Source organism: Bradysia coprophila, unplaced genomic scaffold (assembly GCF_014529535.1).
Source record: "Bradysia coprophila strain Holo2 unplaced genomic scaffold, BU_Bcop_v1 contig_350, whole genome shotgun sequence".
Classification (NCBI taxonomy): Eukaryota; Metazoa; Arthropoda; class Insecta; order Diptera; family Sciaridae; genus Bradysia; species Bradysia coprophila.
In genome coordinates this window covers 3,004,202-3,023,168 of record NW_023503608.1, presented here as the reverse complement: position 1 = coordinate 3,023,168, position 18,967 = coordinate 3,004,202, and the positions used below count along the sequence as shown (strand labels likewise).

The 18,967-nt window shown below is 36.5% G+C and overlaps 3 protein-coding genes across 7 annotated transcripts; 1 reads left to right on the top strand and 2 right to left on the bottom strand.

Moving 5' to 3' along the window:
• The first annotated feature begins 172 nt into the window (after positions 1–172).
• Positions 173–1,539, top strand: LOC119080230 (transmembrane protein 231). Of its 2 annotated transcripts, XM_037188477.1 has the most exons (4): positions 173–725; positions 776–901; positions 963–982; positions 1,024–1,269. In XM_037188477.1, the coding sequence occupies exons 1-4, from the start codon at positions 375–377 to the stop codon at positions 1,115–1,117; spliced, it is 591 nt and encodes a 196-aa protein (XP_037044372.1). In that variant the 5' UTR covers positions 173–374; the 3' UTR covers positions 1,118–1,269. The 2 variants fall into 2 exon arrangements, with proteins under 2 accessions (XP_037044372.1, XP_037044371.1); XM_037188476.1 differs by having other exon boundaries at positions 315–725; positions 963–1,539.
• Positions 1,540–2,141: 602 nt separating this feature from the next.
• Positions 2,142–12,893, bottom strand: LOC119080216 (extended synaptotagmin-2-like). 4 transcript variants are annotated; one of them, XM_037188456.1, is made up of 12 exons: positions 12,269–12,892; positions 11,934–12,234; positions 11,830–11,871; positions 5,249–5,809; positions 5,018–5,185; positions 3,963–4,048; positions 3,849–3,897; positions 3,700–3,789; positions 2,966–3,627; positions 2,655–2,898; positions 2,477–2,585; positions 2,142–2,442 (listed from the first exon to the last, which is right to left on the bottom strand). In XM_037188456.1, the coding sequence occupies exons 2-11, from the start codon at positions 12,228–12,230 to the stop codon at positions 2,499–2,501; spliced, it is 2,286 nt and encodes a 761-aa protein (XP_037044351.1). In that variant the 5' UTR covers positions 12,231–12,234; positions 12,269–12,892; the 3' UTR covers positions 2,142–2,442; positions 2,477–2,498. The 4 variants fall into 4 exon arrangements, 3 of the variants coding, with proteins under 3 accessions (XP_037044351.1, XP_037044350.1, XP_037044352.1); XM_037188455.1 differs by having other exon boundaries at positions 12,573–12,892; XR_005088292.1 differs by having other exon boundaries at positions 2,142–2,585; positions 2,962–3,627; positions 12,269–12,893.
• Positions 12,894–16,627: 3,734 nt separating this feature from the next.
• Positions 16,628–18,351, bottom strand: LOC119080227 (alpha-amylase A-like). Its single transcript, XM_037188473.1, has 3 exons — positions 18,151–18,351; positions 17,236–18,051; positions 16,628–17,171 (listed from the first exon to the last, which is right to left on the bottom strand). Exons 1-3 carry the CDS (start codon positions 18,320–18,322, stop codon positions 16,687–16,689), a joined length of 1,473 nt encoding a protein of 490 aa, XP_037044368.1. The 5' UTR covers positions 18,323–18,351; the 3' UTR covers positions 16,628–16,686.
• Positions 18,352–18,967: the final 616 nt, after the last annotated feature.

The following is an 18,967-nucleotide window of genomic DNA, read 5'->3' as shown; positions in this document are numbered from 1 at the left end:
TTAACTTAACACTCTTCGTATAATGTAAACGCCTTAAAATTGTATGTGATCGATGCAATAAAACCTTCTCTTCGATTATTTAACAGTTTCCTCTATCTAGGACACAAAAAAATGTGATATTGTCCTCACATTGATACATTTTAATTAAACATATGCTTATAGTCAGTATACTCTACATCGAGTATGATATTGTTATGTTTCACACACTCCACGCAATCAACCGATATTGGTTACCATAGTGACTCCTTAGTAACAGCACTACCAAACAATTTCATGTGAATATTATTGTTTACTAGACTACGTTTGAATTACGCAAATTAAGGTTTCTTCACATTCTACCATTTCGGGTGTAGTTCTTACCATCATCTTAAATAATGAAAATATTAACTTTGTATTCCACTTCTGTAAACACGACCTACAAAAACTCAATATGTTCTTGCGCTGCACTGTTCGTATTTTTATCAACTGTTTTTATCGTTGTCGCTCCGATTTACCTGATAATTCACATCAGCAACGATCTGTGGTATCAACCAAAAATATTTTACGAACAACCGAGCGTATCGTTTCAGTACAAATACATTTTAATGGGAGAACATGGTCCATCAAGTGTTGACAATAGTGATTATACCGGTGCTGTGGATGGCAGTTCCTCATTGGCTGTGATTAGTTCTTATGGACATTTTAATGAAATTACCGAAACCTGGCAGAAACGTAGTACAGTCAAGGTAAGTGGTTTGCTAATCCTCAAATTACGGTGAGGTAATTCTGTTTTAAGTTCTGGAAGGAAGACTTTGATCACAACAATATTGCGGATCGATTGCATCTCCAATTTACATACGCCGCATTGCCAGAACCATTAACATATTTGAATATATTTCTGGAACTCGACGCTCACATCAAGGTTTGTTACTAATATTGTTCGATATTCCGTTTGTTGACACAAAGCATTATATTTACCACAGAACCACCATTGCAAACTGCATATCCCATCAGCCGTAATTTTTTCTAAAGAACAATTACCGCCAAATTTTCAATCCGGCCACATAACATACGAAGGAAAATTGAAATTGGAACAAAAGGCCTCATTTTACTGTCCGTACTTCATGCGAAACGTTAAGTCCAATTTCTATTTCGAATTGATTCCCAGCAACAGTACGAACATTAAAGACTACGAAATGACATCAATTTCCGAAAAACTGACCAGAAATGTTGGTTTCATTAAATTCGAAAAGACCAACTCAATTTGGGACCGCAGCAGTGACGACAAAATCAGGATCAACTTATGTGTCGATATCGGCGAAATGAGAACTCGGTTTCACGCAACGTTTTGGCAAAAGCTGATGTTTTTTTGGACGGAGTACTTGGCCGTGCTGGTGGTTTTCGTTTTTTGTTTCAACAAATTGAAACTTTATTTATTCAGTCGACAGATTTTCAGAGCTTGGGAAATTATACCGTGGAAAAAGATATATTAGCGAAGCTTTAACGGTTGTAAAGAGTAACATGTCCATCCATCAAGTAAATAAATGAAGTTTTTTTAGTGGTAACTATGGATGTTGTAGACATTCTATACCGACTGATGTCTCAAGTAAATTTGTCTCAATTTGTCCAATTAAGATTGTTCAAAAACAAATGATTTTCCTTGCAGACAATAAATCAATTTTTAAACGAACTAGATTTCCGGTGGATATGTGAACATTTAAGTCAACCCGGTATTGTCCATTGAAAATCATGAATCCACGATTACCGCGCGAAAATGCTATTTGATTGTCGCCATTATCCCACCGTTAGGTACCGCAGCCACACCAACTGTGTCACCGAACTGCAACATATTTACGGTCTCATACCATCTGTGCTCATACACCCATTTATTGTCATTACATTCTACGTTTGACCCGAATGTAGGAAACTACGTATTACAGTTGCCATCATGCGGCATCGTGGACCTTGGAATTTGGTGTCGAAAAAGTATGACGACTTTTTTTCGCGGTATCCCGTATGGCCATGCCAATTAAAAAGGAAGTGCTAGAGATCAAAGACTTGGATTGGAGCTAAAAACAGCTGCAAATGTAAACCGTTTCAGGATGGAGTGCTCCATTGTGTTCAATTTCAAGGATGTGTAGTTGTCAAAGCGAAAAACTCTATTGAATAACGTAACTTCCAATGTATATTCTTGTGCTGCAATTATTACAATATTAGGTACATGAGCTTCATAATCGTTTGAGAGAGCTGCAAGCTTTTTTTTATTTCAATGGGAAATTTTTCTAATGGAATCCAAAAGACGCTCAAAGCTCTCCAAATCCCTACAAAGCTTGTTAAAGCTAACTTACAACTGCGAAAAATTGTTTTGGCTAAACACGGCAGATTAGCACCACGAAAATTCTCTGTTGTCGCGGCTTACAGTTTTAGCGAGATTAATAAGTTTATTGGAAGCTAAGCCAGTGGCAGTAATGGTCCTATTAATTCAAAATATATGCGAAAGCGTGGTCTTGATTTGAGATTTATCCAAGTTTAACTTCTCGCATGAGATCGTAAAATTCAGTTGACTCTTTTTCGGTGATGTCTTTGTCAATTAAACAAATTCTCACCTATATGAAAATTGAAAGAAAGTTTACGAAATGTCCAAAGTGTAGAAGAGCGCATTTAATTTCCATTACCATTCCGATTGTGACGCTTCCGCCACTCAAAAATGTCATCTTAGTTTTCACAGTCACTTCAAGCTCTGCTGTTTTTAGTTCATTCGGAGAAATTGACCCATATTCAAATGTGGCCTCGTAGACAGGATCACAAGAATTTTTCACGACAACCGTTTTACGTTTGTTATCCTTTACTCGTTTCGGCAACAGGTGAAGAATAACATACGGATCTGGGAGATCCGATTGATCTTTGATAGGCACATTTCTGCAAGTAGGAAATAATGAAAATGGTTATGGACGCCTAAAGTCCGACAGTTTACAGTCATACTCACATGACTTTATGAACCGTTACGTTCAGTATGTGATATTTGGAGCTATAATATAAAGTGAGTTTTATACTGCCCAAGCCCATAGAATTGTCCGCACTCAATTGACGCATACTTTTTAGCAGGACCCTTTCTTCCACAATTTTTTCTTCCGATGATGAACTATCATGTGACGATTGTGCCTGAATACTAGGCGTTCGAGCACGATGTGCTGCAAACATTGGTGGAAGTGATTGCGTTCCGGACTGTTTCAAAATCTTTAAAGTCATCGATAATTTGACTTTGGATGTTGTTCCAGATTTTTGTAACGGGAATTCTTGTAACGCAATCCTCAGATCAGTTTGCAACAGCAAATCACTGATGCTATGTATGAATTGGCCGATAGTTTCGCCGTCTTTCTTGTTTGATGTCTGTCCAATAATGCGAATTTTCACACAATCGAGTTCTGGATTTGCTACCAGAAACGTGAAGCCCTGCTCCCAGATAGGTGTGTCAGTCCATTTTTTAACTGAAGTGAGACGTTCCTGATTGGAAACACAGACTTTAGCAAACGCATTCGGTTTGTCGTCCGAGTGAATGTGAGGCAAATCAATAGCTGAATCAACGTACACGCACAATGCTGCACTGCTTAGACTGGTCAGTCCCAAATTTTTCGTTTCAGCAAGAGCCTGATTTTGGAAGAATTTTTATTTTACAAAAAGTTTACATTTCAAGTTATGCATTCAAGTGATCCAACTTACTGCTGCCAGGTCATACGATGACGATGAGAGCTCATACCAAGCGAAACGTACGTGTAACTCCCCGTGTTCCACTCCCTTCAGTGTTAACCACTAAATGAAAGTAATTTTTTTTAAAGTAGGTTTCGACTCTATATTGGAGATATAATTACAGTGTCTAATATTCCAGTCTTGAAAACCTCATTCAGATCAACTGTTGCACTAAAATCAGAAAAAGTAAATTGTTTACTTCCAAATGTAACTCGGTTCTGTAATTACATAAGTACCTGCCAAGTGGATCGTCGCTATCTGATCGGTCCCAATCAAATAAATGAAATTTGATTGTCCTTTCGGATGTCGAATCGATTAAAGCCTGAGACATAACGAAAATTGTGTTTAATGTTGCGTTCGACCGAGATTAAATGGATGTAATGCAATAATGTGGTCATGACTTACGAACTAGTAGCCACAAAGTTTTAGTGTTTATAGCTGGTTAAAAAGTGCTTCTCATAACGAACTATAAACACAGACTGTGTAGCTTTTAGTTCGTGAGTCATGAGTCGTACTGAATATAGGGTACGGAAACTTGACAGTGCTCCATACAAAATTTTACACTGTAAAAAGAGTGGGGATACAATTTCATACAAAATAGTACCCTATTTGGCAGCTGTCATTAATAACACTTGCTTGATGAAATCTCTCTTTACGCAAATGGAAATGATATGTTGTCAGTTCGGTATCGTATTGGGTGTTCTGTCAGTGCATAAAAGGGTTTAAGGGCAGTCACGGACTGGCAGATAGAGCGGAAGAGTGAGGCGAACCACAATACTGAAATGTTTAGTATCACTCTTCCGCCCTATCTGTCAATTCGGTACTGTTTAAAGGTATTCTTGAGTGAAAATACTCTTACTGAGGGCGGCGGGAAACGAATGATATGTTAAGTAATTTGTCAAACTTAATCTAAAAATGGTCCGATTAGGTTTATTTGAAAGGTTGCGTTAAGACCTATGAAAAATTGAATATTGGCAAAATTCTCAAACTTAGGCTTAAAGTGGTGCGACTATTACAATTCAGCCGCTCATGGCAAAACGGAAAAAAAATTGTCAAATCTATGTAACATATCCTTCGTTTCCCTCATCTCCCTCAGTTTAGAAGCTAATTACGGGTGGAAATTGCAAGATTCCGAATCTAGTTGCGACCTCAATGAAATTTATCATTATGAGAAAGAAGCTTACTCACTTCCAATTTTCATGAGAAAACTTAGCGGACAAATAGCCTCGCATATAGCCAAACTAGAAGCGTATTTACCAAGAGGTTTTAGGTTTCGATTCTCCCATCATACCTCACACCAATAATCCCAAACTGGATTCAAATTGTCGTGTATTGTCCGAGTGCGGAATTGATGTGCTCCAATTGCGATAACAACATACGGATCCGATTTACCGCCCAATAGTGTGATGTCTTGTTTGATCAAATTTCTGGCTTCGAAAACGTGAACTCTTACGCAACCCTGACAAACAAACATATGAATAGCCAAATCGGTCATGTTCATACAAAGATTTCATGGACTTACTTCCGGTTCATTCACTTTAACAGTCGATGCTGAAACGTCTTTAATCAATTTCTTCGCAAACTTGTTGGGTGAAACCATTTTCTTAGCAATTTTCTTTGCGATAATCCGACGTAAGATGTCTCTCAAACCGGGAATATTTGATATCTCAGCCGGTCCAGCCAAATCAAAGTCAATATCAGGCGCATTTAAGAAAAATACCTGTATACCACCGATAAACGGAGCCTTAGATACAAGCGGTTTCAAAATTACTCGAATTTTTCCATAGATTTCGAAGTCATTCAACGCAGCTGGTATTCCGCCAAGGCGGAAATTAATGCTACATTCACTTGCGAATATAAGATCAACATCTAAAATGATTTCATCGCGTGCCGTATTCATATCATGAACTTTAATACCGCCAACACGAATCGGTGTTCTTCCCAATAAAATATGGTTACGGTCGAATTCGAAGCCATTTAATTTCATTTTGGACAGTGCCTTACGAATTTTCGGCTCCAGTTTGTCTTTTATCAGTTTATTGGAAAAGTGTTCGTCAACGAATGGCCACATTTGTTGCAAAATCTACAAATGAAATGGTTATTATAAAGTTGGTATAAAGGTGATTTTTTCGCAATACATGTCGAGATTGATAAGACAACGTGCGCAGAAAATACCTATCGTGATATTTTTTGCAATCAGGGGCATAATAATTTTTCCAACGAACAAAAATGTTCGGGCTTTCTACAAATGCTCTGGTAACGTTTTCATTACTGGTATTCCTTTAATTTCATATATACTAGGGTGAGTCGATTTCAATTTTTAGTGATTCCGGATTCCGACCTACCGCGATTCACCATGGCACCAGCAATAATAATCAGCAAAAAGTTTTTAGCCCCGTACGAAGTACGAAGGGGCTTATAGGATTACGATGCCGTGTGTAATTGATGGAATTCGAAGCAGACGGTAAGGGCAAAGTGTTTGCCTATGTTCATAGATGACGAATCCGCAATAAAAATTTGGTCCGTCTGTCCGTCTGTCCGTCACGTCGATATCTTGAGTAAATCAAATCCGATTTCAAAAATTTTTTTTTTCCCTGAAAGATAGTCAAAATAGTGAGGCTAAGTTCGAAGATGGGCATATTCGGGTCGGCCCTTCGTGAGTTAGGGCCACCTAAGTGATTTAAGGTCTTTTGGTGATATTTATGGCAAAATAAACGATGGAAATGTAAATGACACGGCAAATGATAGGTATTGTCAATACCAATCTAGGAAAAAAAAGTTTTTTAAAATCGGGTGAGTGGACCGTGAGTTAGGGCCTTAGAAGTGAAAAGCTACTAGGGCCCTATGTGTATTTTACATATAACTCGAGCAAATTTCATCCGTTTTTCGTAATTTTTGTTTCATTTGAAAGATAATCGAACACCGAATAGAATGTTGTTGAAAAAAAAAATAAATTTGGGACCTTGGACTAAGGCCGCTACTAGGGCCCTATGTGTATTTTACATATAACTCGAGCAAATTTCATCCGTTTTTCGTAATTTTTGTTTCATTTGGAAGGTAATCAAAGGCCGAATAGAATGTTGTTGAAAAAAAATTAAATTTGGGTCCTCGGACTAAGGCCGCTACTAGGGCCCTATGTGTATTTTACATACAACTCGAGTAAATTTCATTCGTTTTTCGTAATTTTTGTGTCATTTGGAAGGTAATCGAACGCCGAATAGAAAGTTGTTGAAAACAAAATTAAATTTGGGTCCTTGGACTAAGGCCACTACTAGGGCCCTATGTGTATTTTACATAGAACTCGAGTAAATTTCATTCGTTTTTCGTAATTTTTGTGTCATTTGGAAGGTAATCGAACGCCGAATAGAAAGTTGTTGAAAAAAAATTAAATTTGGGTCCTTGGACTAAGGCCACTATTAGGGCCCTATGTGTATTTTACATTGAACTCGAGTAAATTTCATCCGTTTTTCGTAATTTTTGTTTCATTTGAAAGATAATCGAACACCGAATAGAATGTTGTTGAAAAAAAATTAAATTTGGGTCCTCGGACTAAGGCCGCTACTAGGGCCCTATGTGTATTTTACATACAACTCGAGTAAATTTCATCCGTTTTTCGTAATTTTTGTTTCATTTGAAAGATAATCGAACACCGAATAGAATGTTGTTGAAAAAAAAAATAAATTTGGGTCCTTGGACTAAGGCCGTTACTAGGGCCCTATGTGTATTTTACATATAACTCGAGCAAATTTCATCCGTTTTTCGTAATTTTTGTTTCATTTGGAAGGTAATCAAAGGCCGAATAGAATGTTGTTGAAAAAAAATTAAATTTGGGTCCTCGGACTAAGGCCGCTACTAGGGCCCTATGTGTATTTTACATATAACTCGAGCAAATTTCATACGTTTTTCGTATTTTTTGTTTCATTTGGAAGGTAATCAAAGGCCGAATAGAATGTAGTTGAAAAAAAAATAAATTTGGATCCTCGGACTGAGGCCGATACTAGGCCTATGTGTATTTATACTCAATAAATTAAAATTTTAGGGCTATTTGAAAGTTTTGTTTTATTTGAAAGGAACGTCGTACGGGGCTTCGTAATTGCGCTATGCGCAATTTCTAAGATGTACACATTACATAATAATTTTACTTTAACAACTTTAACCGGCGCATAGGCTTACGGTCAAAGTAGGGTGACAGACGCACTAGGGTCACGTACGCAATAGATATACGGGTTTGTACGGGGCTCAGTCGCAGCAAACGCTCCGACTGTTCTGATGGCTCGTTTTTTTAAGTCAACTTGCACCGCCGCTTCTTTTTAAATTTTCGAGCTAAACGGTATTTCAATACCGCATCCAGCAAACGTACACGTACAGGTTCGATATGTAAATGCGACGTTGAACTTTTGACATTTTTTGTATTTCGATTAAGAATGTTATTGTAAACAAAAAAATGTTTTACACTATTGCCGAATTTTCAAGTTTTATACTTTTAATTTATATTTCAATTACAACTTCGACCCAAATTCAACCCAAAAGCAAACCTTTTTCGTGAGAGAAATGAGAAAAAATGGCATGATAAGAAAAGAGAGGCATATATAGACGTATAGTCTTTTTTATGTTTGACTGATCTTTGAAAATCAGAAAACAATTAATTAAGAATATAAATGTTTATAATTTTACGATAGTGTAGAATAATTTTCTGCTTAGAATTATGTTGTCTATCGAAATTATTGAAACTTCAGTCCCCCATTAAAATATTTTTTGGCTTCGCTGTTGGAAGGCACAAAAATGAGGCATTTTTTCGCGTGTTTTCGAAAATATAACAAATTGGCTTCTCTTAAAAAACTAAGTTTTACTATTTTCAGCTTTTAAACGATGAATAATATTCAAATTTCTGTCAAAATTTTTCATTTACTCACGGTATTTAAAATGTTAATTGTCTCCATACTCGAAAAAATGACCCATTTTTGTGCTTCCAATAGCAAAACCAAAAAATATTTAAATTTACCTATCGAAACTGTACGTTTGCTGGATGCGCTGTTGAAATACCTACAAAATGAGCAATCACAACAATAGCTTGAAAAAAATTCACCCAGAAGAGATGACTTTTTCACTTATAAAATTCTTGAAAATTGCACCTCGGTGAAACTTGGTACTATACGAAAACGACGGTAAATCATTTTTTTATTTTTATTTTTTTATGTTCTAGTAGACCCTCTAGATGCCGTACAGAGTAAAAGCTCAGCAAAAGCATCTGTAGATTTTTTTTTGGTTCGGACCCACAATCGAGCTACCTCGTTTAGCTCGAAAATTTTTGAAAAGGCAGCGGTGCAAGTTTATTTTGACTTCTAAAAAAAATTTGGTAGGTCGGAATACGCAATCACTAAAAATAAAAATTGAAATCGAAACACCCTAATATATACTCGATATACTTTGACAATAACTGGATATGCAATTTAAAATAAATAAAGTGGATTGACTCTGACCTAAAATAGTTTTAATTAATTTTAAATTATTTTAACCCAAAGACGGCGTATACTGCGTTTATCAAGTACAAGCTTGACAACAAATTATTAAATTTCACCTCGACCGATTTTGGTTAATCAAAATGCCAGTGAGTGGCGCATGACCTCAGAACTTCTGTAAAGCAATTGATCATTTAATGGGACTAATACCGGCCGAGCGATAAGACTTTAAAAACTAAGACACACTACACTGGCATTTTTTTTGACCAAAATCAGTCGAGTCGAAATTTACACACACGGAATTTTGAAATCTAGTATATCATGCCCGTCCGCTAGTAAGCGAGCGCGGGGTAAGTCCAGACTACCAACAATTTTGAAAAAAATTTAGGTACTAAGGAATACAACAACTTTTTGACTTCCACCCGTTGACTCGAGTGAGTCTCCCAAGTACCTTATTCGGACACAAGTGTTTTACGAGCTATCGAACATCAAAATAAATTGTAGCCTTGGAATTGGTTTATTCGGCAAAGTCTCATAGTAGAAAAGATGAGGATGACCCCGGAATTGCAAAATAGTTATTTAAATACCAAGACAGGTATGAAGGTACTTTCCCGCACTATGTTTTTTGCAATCCCGGACATAATCACCTCTCCAATGCAAAACATTAACAAATTTTCTATGCACATTTTTCTTGCGCTTATTTACAGAAAATTTTCTCACATCAAATGGATGCACGGAAAGATGATAATTATGGCCCAGAATTTATGTTAATCATTCAAAATCATGAAATCACTTTAAACCATTTTTGAATGAAATTTGATGTAAAAATAAACAACATTTACCATTACATAAGGTAAAAGCAAAATAAAATGATCGACTCTGGTTTTTGACAATTGAAATTCAATTGTAAAATGATCGACTCTGGTTTTTAACAATTGAAATTCAATTGTCAAAAACCAGACTCGATCATTTTATTTTGCTTTCATTTTATTATCAAAATATCCCTTCGTTTTTTTTTTATTAGTTAAGAAAATTATTTTTCTTCCTGTAGTACCAAAACCGTCACATTCACTCACCAAATTTAGTACCGAAAGAGCAACATTCTCCCCTACTATTTTCTCTCAATTTTCATTCCCGCTTATGTCATTTTCGATCCTATCTTTATTCTTTCCCAAATGTGTCAAGTTGTTGTATGTACGCGAATGTAATGTTTTTAGTGTTTTGTGACAATGCATTCATAAGGATTGCTTTCAGCATTCATACGGACTGCTTTCGGCATTCATTCGGATGTCTTTCGGCATTCCTACAGATTGCTTATTTTTCGACATTTGTGAGAATACATGCACACGGAACGGACTTCTTTAGGCATTCATACGGATTACTTTCGGCATTAATATGGAATGCTTTTGCACCGGTATGTTGTTCAGTTTTGTTGTTATGTTTTGTTCGGAATGTGACTTTGGTACTCCAGGAAGAAAAATAGTATACAAACCACGGATCAAAAATCCTTGCATACTATTATGAGGAAAGTCTGACGTCAGACTAGTGCGATCGTTTATATATAATCATACACTCATACTCTGATAAAACACCTGTGACGTCACTAGTTGTTCGATTATTTACGTATACTAACATAAAAAAACGAAAATATTAACAAATCATGTTCTGATGTAAACAACTAATAGTAAATGAAAATTATGACGTCGACGATTTCAAAAAATTTGAACTGCTGATTTAAAATACTAATTAACGTAATTGAGCGAAAAAAAATTGTATTCATGGGTTTTAGGACCTGAATAATCCGGATAGAATAGTTTTGGATACTTATGCGGCTTTTCAACTTTCGACACCCTGGACTTTACTTAAACGGCGAGGAAAGCCTCCAAATAAATTTCTAAAAATCCAAAACTGAATTCTAGATTTTTAGAAATTTATTTGGAGGCATTCCACGACTAGTTAAGTAAAGTCCAGGGTGCCGAAAGTTGACAAGCCGCAATTATTTTGAATGTGTTAAATGGAGAAATCAGAAACTCAAGTAAGACTCAGAAACAGAAAATGTGTCGGTTTTCAAAATTCCGTGTGTGTATGCAACGATACGTATATATGAAGATTGTGAGATGGATAACGCATGATACGCGGTTTTCCTAATTTCTAATGTATCTTTCTCCAAGCTAAGCAGACATAGAGCACTACTATATGTTATCTGGTTCAAAGTGAATTCCAACACGCCAATTAATACATTAATGCAACCAAAACTGTACCCTATGTGCTGAATGTAACGTTGATATCGTTCGAAAGCGAAACCTTGTTTATTATCTTGATTTGGTGGTTCATCGCAACACATATTATGAAATCCTCTAATGTTTAAACCGGTTTTTATTAAAAATAGATCGTTCGAACGTAACCTATACATAAGGTGGCATCCATAAAACACGTCAGCCATTTTCGACGCTTTTTTGATCCTTCCCATGTCGTAATTTTCTTCAACTTTTCTCAAAATATTTTCAACACCAGTGTCCTTTTTTCGCTATACCCCCTCCCCCTGAAGGAGCTGACTAGATTTATAGATATCCCCCAAAGAAAAGGAGTTTGGAATGACCCTGACATTCAAGCGCATCACCGAAAAAAAAACGTTAGCACATACTTGATTGATCCATTCGCAGCGTTCGAAATCCGGGAAATAAACCTACGAATTCAAATCAATTCATTGTTTACACATTGCAAATAGCTTCACAGTTATTGAATTACCCATGATGGCAAGTCTTTCACACATGCAAGAATGGTTTTCTTCTCTGTTTCACTCGCTGATAATCTAGCGATTTTCCGTCGAACAACATTCCTTGGATCGGTCAAATATTCGCGAGTTTCTGATAAAACTATTGGCGTAATTAACCATGCAATCGACCAATTCATATAACCAGCACCGTAAATGACACTAACGGCAATCAGCTTAATAACAAGCGATGACACAAATGCAGTTGTACTTTTTCCATTAATTGGTAATGTAACACTCGCATTTGATCTTGGTCTTTGATTGGTTTCCATGTCACTGCAAAATAATTACTCAACAATTCACTGTCTACCTTATCACTATAAGGTGAAATTTAAATAACTTGACTCACTAAACAAAGTATATTATACACAGGTTTTACAAAATATAAACGAGTGCGTACCATTATCTTGTTTAAATGCATACAAAGTCGTTTGTGAACTTTTCAAACTTTAAGTTTTTATCCCTAAAGTAGATATATTATACACAACCGGGTTATTAAACAACGTTGCTATTATGACGGTATTATCAATTTATTGGCTGCCGGTTGAAAGTTACATTGACAAAACTTATTCTGAATTCTGACGAATGTTTTAATATTCAGAATAAATATATACTTAAAATTCGATTGAGATGAGCTCATATTCACAGGTCATACATACATGCACACACACACACGTGTGTGTTTCTGCTTACATATACGAATACTGCAACGTGGTTTTGTTATGTTTACAAATTCATCGAATAAATAAATGAAGCTTTTTCAATGTTTTCCTATCACAAAATTAAGATATTTAAATCTTTACGTGATGACACACAATATTTAATTCGTCCAAAGTGTCGATAGACTGATTTAATAATTATACCTATGGCATTTTAAAAATTAAATTAATTAACACTGTTCCACTCTTTCAAAATATGAGATCCGAAATTATGAGATCTTCTGCACAGCACCAAAAGTATGAAAACTAAACGTCAAATATTCATGGCAACTGTCACTCTTATGTTACACTGGATGCTGCGAAAGTAATTCATTACATGAGGAAATATTTTTGTGATAACAGCCAACTCACAAGTGTGTTTTTGCGCAACAAGATTTGGTTTCGATAAGTGTAGAGTTTGTACATCAGTGCCGAAGGCGAGGTATACAACTACTCTTGTCGAAAAACACTTGAGTGAGTTTGCGAGTATCATAAATTTGTTAGCGATTTAATGAATTACTTAGCAGCATCTAACGTATTCTGGCTTACTACCTGCTACATGCAATAGTTTACTATCGGTTAGGAATTCACAAGAAGCGTACATATTTAATATTCATCGCAGGGCCTAATATTTGTCAAAAGTTTCACAGATGTTTAACAAATGTTTCACAAAAATTTGTTAAACATTTGTCAAAATTTGTGAAACTTTTGACAAATATTAGGCCCTGCAATTCATAGTGTAATGTATAATTTTCGTAGATGCTGAATTCCTATGTTATAGTTTACTTTCACATAGGGAAGGCAGTAAAACATGTCCTTCTACTTTATTTGTGATTTAGTCCTTACGAATTTCGTCACAGATAATTTGTTTGCTTTTCTTTTTTGGCTTTTCGCTACACAATTTGTTGTTTTTATCTTCATCACCATCGATTTTTCCTTTTAACTTTGTTGTAGCACATCTACTATACATAAACAGGGTTAAATACCCAAAACTCACTGAATCATTCGTTCTCGAGAGCTGCAAAGAAAAACTGAGTTTCTATTATTATTACAGCCATTTAAATTAAACACTCTCAATTAAAATGTGTAACATTTAACTGACGGCTAGCATATTTTCCGAAAACTATCAACTATCTTTTACTTCATTAGTTTTCTCATTCATTCTGCTATCTATATATGACATAGCTGTAAGTAGGGGTTTTTTTTAGTAAAACTGGTTGTGCCATCAATTGCTGGTCGCTCGAAGCACCATTTTAGCATAATTTAGCATTTATTTTATAATAGTTTATTTAAATTCTTAGCTGTTCGACAGTCACATAATAATCGGTAAGGCTCGGAACAGGTCGACCGAACCTGACCTGTGACCTGAAGTCGGGTAATTGATCAGGTCAGGTCGGGTTCAGGTCGTTCAAAAAAAATGACCTGACCTGACCTGACCTGATTTTTGAAATACCTGAAATGACCTGGTCAACCTGAATGACCTGATAGTAAAATTTGTAATCTTGACCATGAAACCGAAATTTATCGACATTTCCGACCTATTCACTGACCTACAAAAAAGATTCGTACAAATTACTGTGAGTTCTATATCTTAACAATTTTTGGGATGACTAAAATTGTTGAATAAAACGTTGCAAAATTTCCAAACGTCGCTCCATTGTTTAACGGTGCGGTGTGGTTGCAAAGTAGTTTTCTTTCCTAATTATTATTGGTAATGATCTCCTGATCATTTTAGACATAAAGAAAGAAAAAAGTCGGCGGGCTGTTCTTGAGATATGGACCCCAGTGAAAGTTTTGACATTTCAACAGATCTGGATCAAACATTCTTTTCTATTTTTGTTTGTGTGTCGGGTAGCTGAAGTCACTAGCTTTCCAACGATACCACGCATCCCACGCTACTGAGTATGAATGTAGGGCGACAGAACAAGGATGTAGCTACCTTAAAATCCTTGTTCTGCCGCCCAACAATCATATCTGGACGTGATTCACATCCGCCACTCCATAAAATTCAATTTTATTTCAATTCATTCTACAATTCAATTTATCTCAAAAACCGCCCTCCGACTTTTTTCTTTCTTTATGCCTAAAACGATCAGGAGATCATTACTCATCCATTTTTAAAGTGTTTACGAAGTGTTTCGCTTGAATATCAAAAATGCAACCACAATAACTCTATACTTACACGAATTATTGAATAGGCCAACTCAAAAGTACCTTCAGAATATTTTAGACAATCGCACTAAAATGAATATGTTCTAATCCGATCTCAAATAGCAAATCACAAATTTGTAGGAGTCAACAACTTTCACTTTAGCTGTGTGTGTTTACATAAGTGCTTGTTTAAGCTACAAACCTAAATAAGACGTCTCATAATCCCTATTATATGTTACATCGTAAAAGAAAGTATTGTTCAACGGGCTATAAGTTATCACAATTAGATTTAATGAAAAGAGACAACATCTACAAGTGCACTAGATTCTGTTACTTGGAATATAGCATTTAGGAGATCGATTTTCGCGTCAGAAATTGAAACCAGATGTCTAATATACAGCTTTTAAATAGTGAAACAGCTGAATTGCACGTTCTGCTATATTTATTCTTCAGGTCAATTCAGGTTGTTCAGGTCATTCAGGTTTTTCCAAGATCAGATTTTCAGGTTTTCAGGTCAATCAGGTCAGGTCAAAATTTAACAGATCAGGTTTCAGGTCAAATCAGGTTCAGGTGACGTGACTCAGGTTTCAGGTCGACCTGACCTGATTCCGAGCCTTAATAATCGGATCATCTTCGGATAATCATTCAATTCATTCAGTGTGTACATCGTTGCATCCCAAATTACCAAAATTATCAAACTTGAGTGAACCGATACCCTATAACCGTTAAGAAAATTTCATGTGAAACAGTCTGACACAGGAATCGAACCCGAATCATTTTGGTCTAATGCAAGTACGTAGCCACTAAGCCATCCCGTCCGTACATTGTGCTTCTTTCTAATTTACCTAACTACTACTCTGCCCATGAAGTCCTGCGAACTGATATTTTTCATTAAACCAAACCACCAAGTCTTAAATATGTACACACATACAGTCAAAAAACAAACAAAATATCGTTACAATATTTGACTTTTGGGATAAAATACGCCTTAAAATTGTCTGTGGTCGATGCCATAACCTTCTTGGCCAGTTTGCAGTTTCCTCTTTCTAGGACTCTCTACAAATTGTTATGATTTACCGTCGACATTCACGAAAACTATGTGATATTGTCGATTACTTACTGTGTGCCTATACAGAACGACGTACGCGAAAATATTCGCCACAACAATACCAAATACCATATTTTTCTGTTATGGTAACTCTAAATTTCATTCATAGGACTAGAACGGTGAAGGTGGTGTTTTTGCCAATATCCACAGTAAACTTTGACCGAATTTCATAATTTTTTGTTTGTTTGAAAGATATTAACGAATGTAAAACGTCAGTACTAATTCTGGTCTCCTAACAAAATGGCTACAGGCGGCCATATTGGATTTTGGTAAAAGTGATATATATTGGGCAAAATCTTACTTAGAGATTTTCTGTTGGTCATATATTGCTATTTTTAGCATATTTATCTGTAAAATGTCTATAGGGTAGTCTACCTCTATGATTTATAGTGAAATATAGCTGTTTAAAAAAGAATTTCTGAAATTTGACTCCGTACGGGGCTTTCGATATTGCCTCAGACAATTTCATTGCACATGATAATAAGGCAAAGAATGGAAAATGTAAGAGTTTAACGGGCAAATAGGTTTTCAGCAGAGCAGAGAATGAAATGAGAGAGATGATGATACGAATAGGTGTTTCGTGCGGGTCGGTGTTAGCTATGTTTTTAGTGGTAATTGTGGATGACAAGATGCTCTAGACATCATATACCGACTGGTGCCTCAAGTAAATTTGTCTCAATCAGTCCAATTAAGATTGTTCAAAAACAAATGATTTTCCTTGCAGTACAATGTTTTAATTAATTGTCGAACGAACTAGATTTTCAATCTAAATCAATGTCTAGCATCAACAGACAGTGCAATGTATCCCTCGGCAGCTTCCGATGACAGGAAAATTGATGCATATCCGTCTGCAGCAACGTTGACCGTTGTACCCGTGCAAAATGTTCCACGCAGTGAACCTGTAGCTAGATCACAATAAAATCCTGCCGGTAATCCGGTGAATATGTGAACATTTAAGTCAACCCGGTATTGTCCATTGAAAATCATGAATCCACGATTACCGCGCGAAAATGCTATTTGATTGTCGCCATTGTCCCACCAGTTAGCTACCGCAGCCCCACCAACTGTATTCCTGAACTGTAACATATTTACGGTCTGATACCATCTGTGCTCGCACACCCATTTGTTGTCGTTACATTCTCCGTTTGAACCAAATGTAGGTGACAAAGTATTATAGTTACCATCATGCGGTGGACCTTGGAATTTGGTGTCGAAATAGTATGACGACATTATACGCGGTATCCCGTATGGCCATGCTAATTTGAAAAAAATTGGAAATATTTGAATTTGGTTGGATGGTATTAGCTGGCAAGAATTTACCTAAGTGAAACGCAACCGCCATTTTGTAGAGACGTCCCTCTTTATAACTAAACAGTCCCTCTCTTTGCGTATCATGGTTAGTAACAAAGCTAAGGACGTACTGAGTTGGATGGAATCCCCAGCCTTCACCAAAAGTTCGCAACCATTTCAGCGAGTCTTGGCCACGGAAACTTTTCGCAATGGCATTCGGATATCTAAATTCTGTCGTTGTTCCTAAATGCCAAAAGTCACTTCCTTGTATAACCTGGTCGTCATAAACTTCTCCGACAATAAATGGTCGTGAGTTAGCAGCAAATCCATGGTTTACGTTTAGGTTCTTCAAACGACCCCAAATCACTGTAAGATCTTGGGGCCACATATGCTTCATAACGTCCATACGAAAACCAGCAACTCCCAAATCAATCAAATGATTCATGTAATTTGAAATCGCCGCACGAACATTCTCTTTCGTCTGATTCAAGTCGCGGAGGGTATCCAATTCACAGTTCCTCAAAGTTGGCGGATTATTCCAATCCATTCTGCATCTTGGATTATTAAAATCGTCAAAGGTATATGGAACACCGGGAAAATCGCCACTATCAACTTGGCCACTTGAACCACCCACACCAAGTCCTGACATACTAGACATATGATTAACAACAATATCCGGATAAATTCGAACACCTACAGCGTTACACCGTCTCGTCATGTCAGCAAATTCGGCCTCGTTTCCGGAACGCGTAATCAGTTTATACGACATTGGTTGGTATCGTTCCGACCACGGACGATTATTGATTGATTCCAGAAAATTTTCATTTGGCGGAGAGATTTGCACACCTGAATGAGAGGAGTTATTTCGATGTGACGAAAGACAGTTAAGTATTCCACATAAGGGCAGACTACCCTAATATATTCGTCATCGTCAGCAATGCTCACCTGCGTATCGATTTGGACCTAAGAAATTTTCGCATTCTTTTGCTATGTCCGACCATTTCCATTCAAATAAATGTACCATAACACTACGACCGGTTCCCCAGTGCGGATTGTGATAGGCACTTCCCAAGGATGTTGATCCGAAAAATATTACCAGCAGCACGTACAACTTCATTTTTGCGATCTGACTGACGAAATATTCTGATTTTTAAAAATAATTTTATAATCAGCAACATTGTTTGATATGCACTATCGCTACTCTTTGATATCAGAATTACATTTAAATTGTTAAAAGTCCAATCGAAGGGGCTATCAATTTTAATCATATATAGCATTAAGATAATTTTAGCATATTAGACTGTTCACTAGGGGGTTCCAAAAAAATGAGGTGTCTAAATGTTTAGGGCACAGGACCGAAAATCAATATCCCTGATAAAAAGTGTCTTATGGGACTGACTCGATCCAAATCGACTTAGGGGTCCCTCAAGTAGGAAATATATGTCAAAAATAGTCAAAATTACTTGAAAACCAGGTTTGATTAAAGCGACATCATTGTGTTAGTGTAAAATCACCCGAACCAACATTTTTCAATATTTTTCGGGTATCGACACACACTTTGTCCAGGCAGCGCTTGTCATAGACCATATTCACAGTGAATATTCTGACGCCGTAACGGTGACGGCGATGAGCAACATATTCAGGGTAACGAGGAGACGAGGATTGGAATTGGCAATTCAAAATAAACCAAATTTGTCATAAGGTATACACCACCGCACTTCAAAAGTGGTACTGTAAATTGGGTAATGAAACTTGACAGTGT

Excerpts from the sequence above, each read along its gene's own strand:
- LOC119080230 (XM_037188476.1), top strand. The coding sequence starts at position 375 with ATGAAAATATTAACTTTGTATTCCACTTCTGTAAACACGACCTACAAA. Across the intron at positions 726-775 it reads AGAAACGTAGTACAGTCAAG|TTCTGGAAGGAAGACTTTGA; the intron begins GTAAGTGGTTTG and ends TTCTGTTTTAAG. Across the intron at positions 902-962 it reads AACTCGACGCTCACATCAAG|AACCACCATTGCAAACTGCA; the intron begins GTTTGTTACTAA and ends TATTTACCACAG.
- LOC119080216 (XM_037188455.1), bottom strand. The coding sequence starts at position 12,598 with ATGAGCTCATCTCAATCGAATTTTAA. Across the intron at positions 12,235-12,572 it reads TCATCTCAATCGAATTTTAA|TGACATGGAAACCAATCAAA; the intron begins GTATATATTTAT and ends ATTATTTTGCAG. Across the intron at positions 11,872-11,933 it reads TGAAAGACTTGCCATCATGG|GTTTATTTCCCGGATTTCGA; the intron begins GTAATTCAATAA and ends TTGAATTCGTAG.
- LOC119080227 (XM_037188473.1), bottom strand. The coding sequence starts at position 18,322 with ATGAAGTTGTACGTGCTGCTGGTAATATTTTTCGGATCAACATCCTTG. Across the intron at positions 18,052-18,150 it reads AGGTCCAAATCGATACGCAG|GTGTGCAAATCTCTCCGCCA; the intron begins GTGAGCATTGCT and ends CCTCTCATTCAG. Across the intron at positions 17,172-17,235 it reads GGCGGTTGCGTTTCACTTAG|CATGGCCATACGGGATACCG; the intron begins GTAAATTCTTGC and ends TTTTCAAATTAG.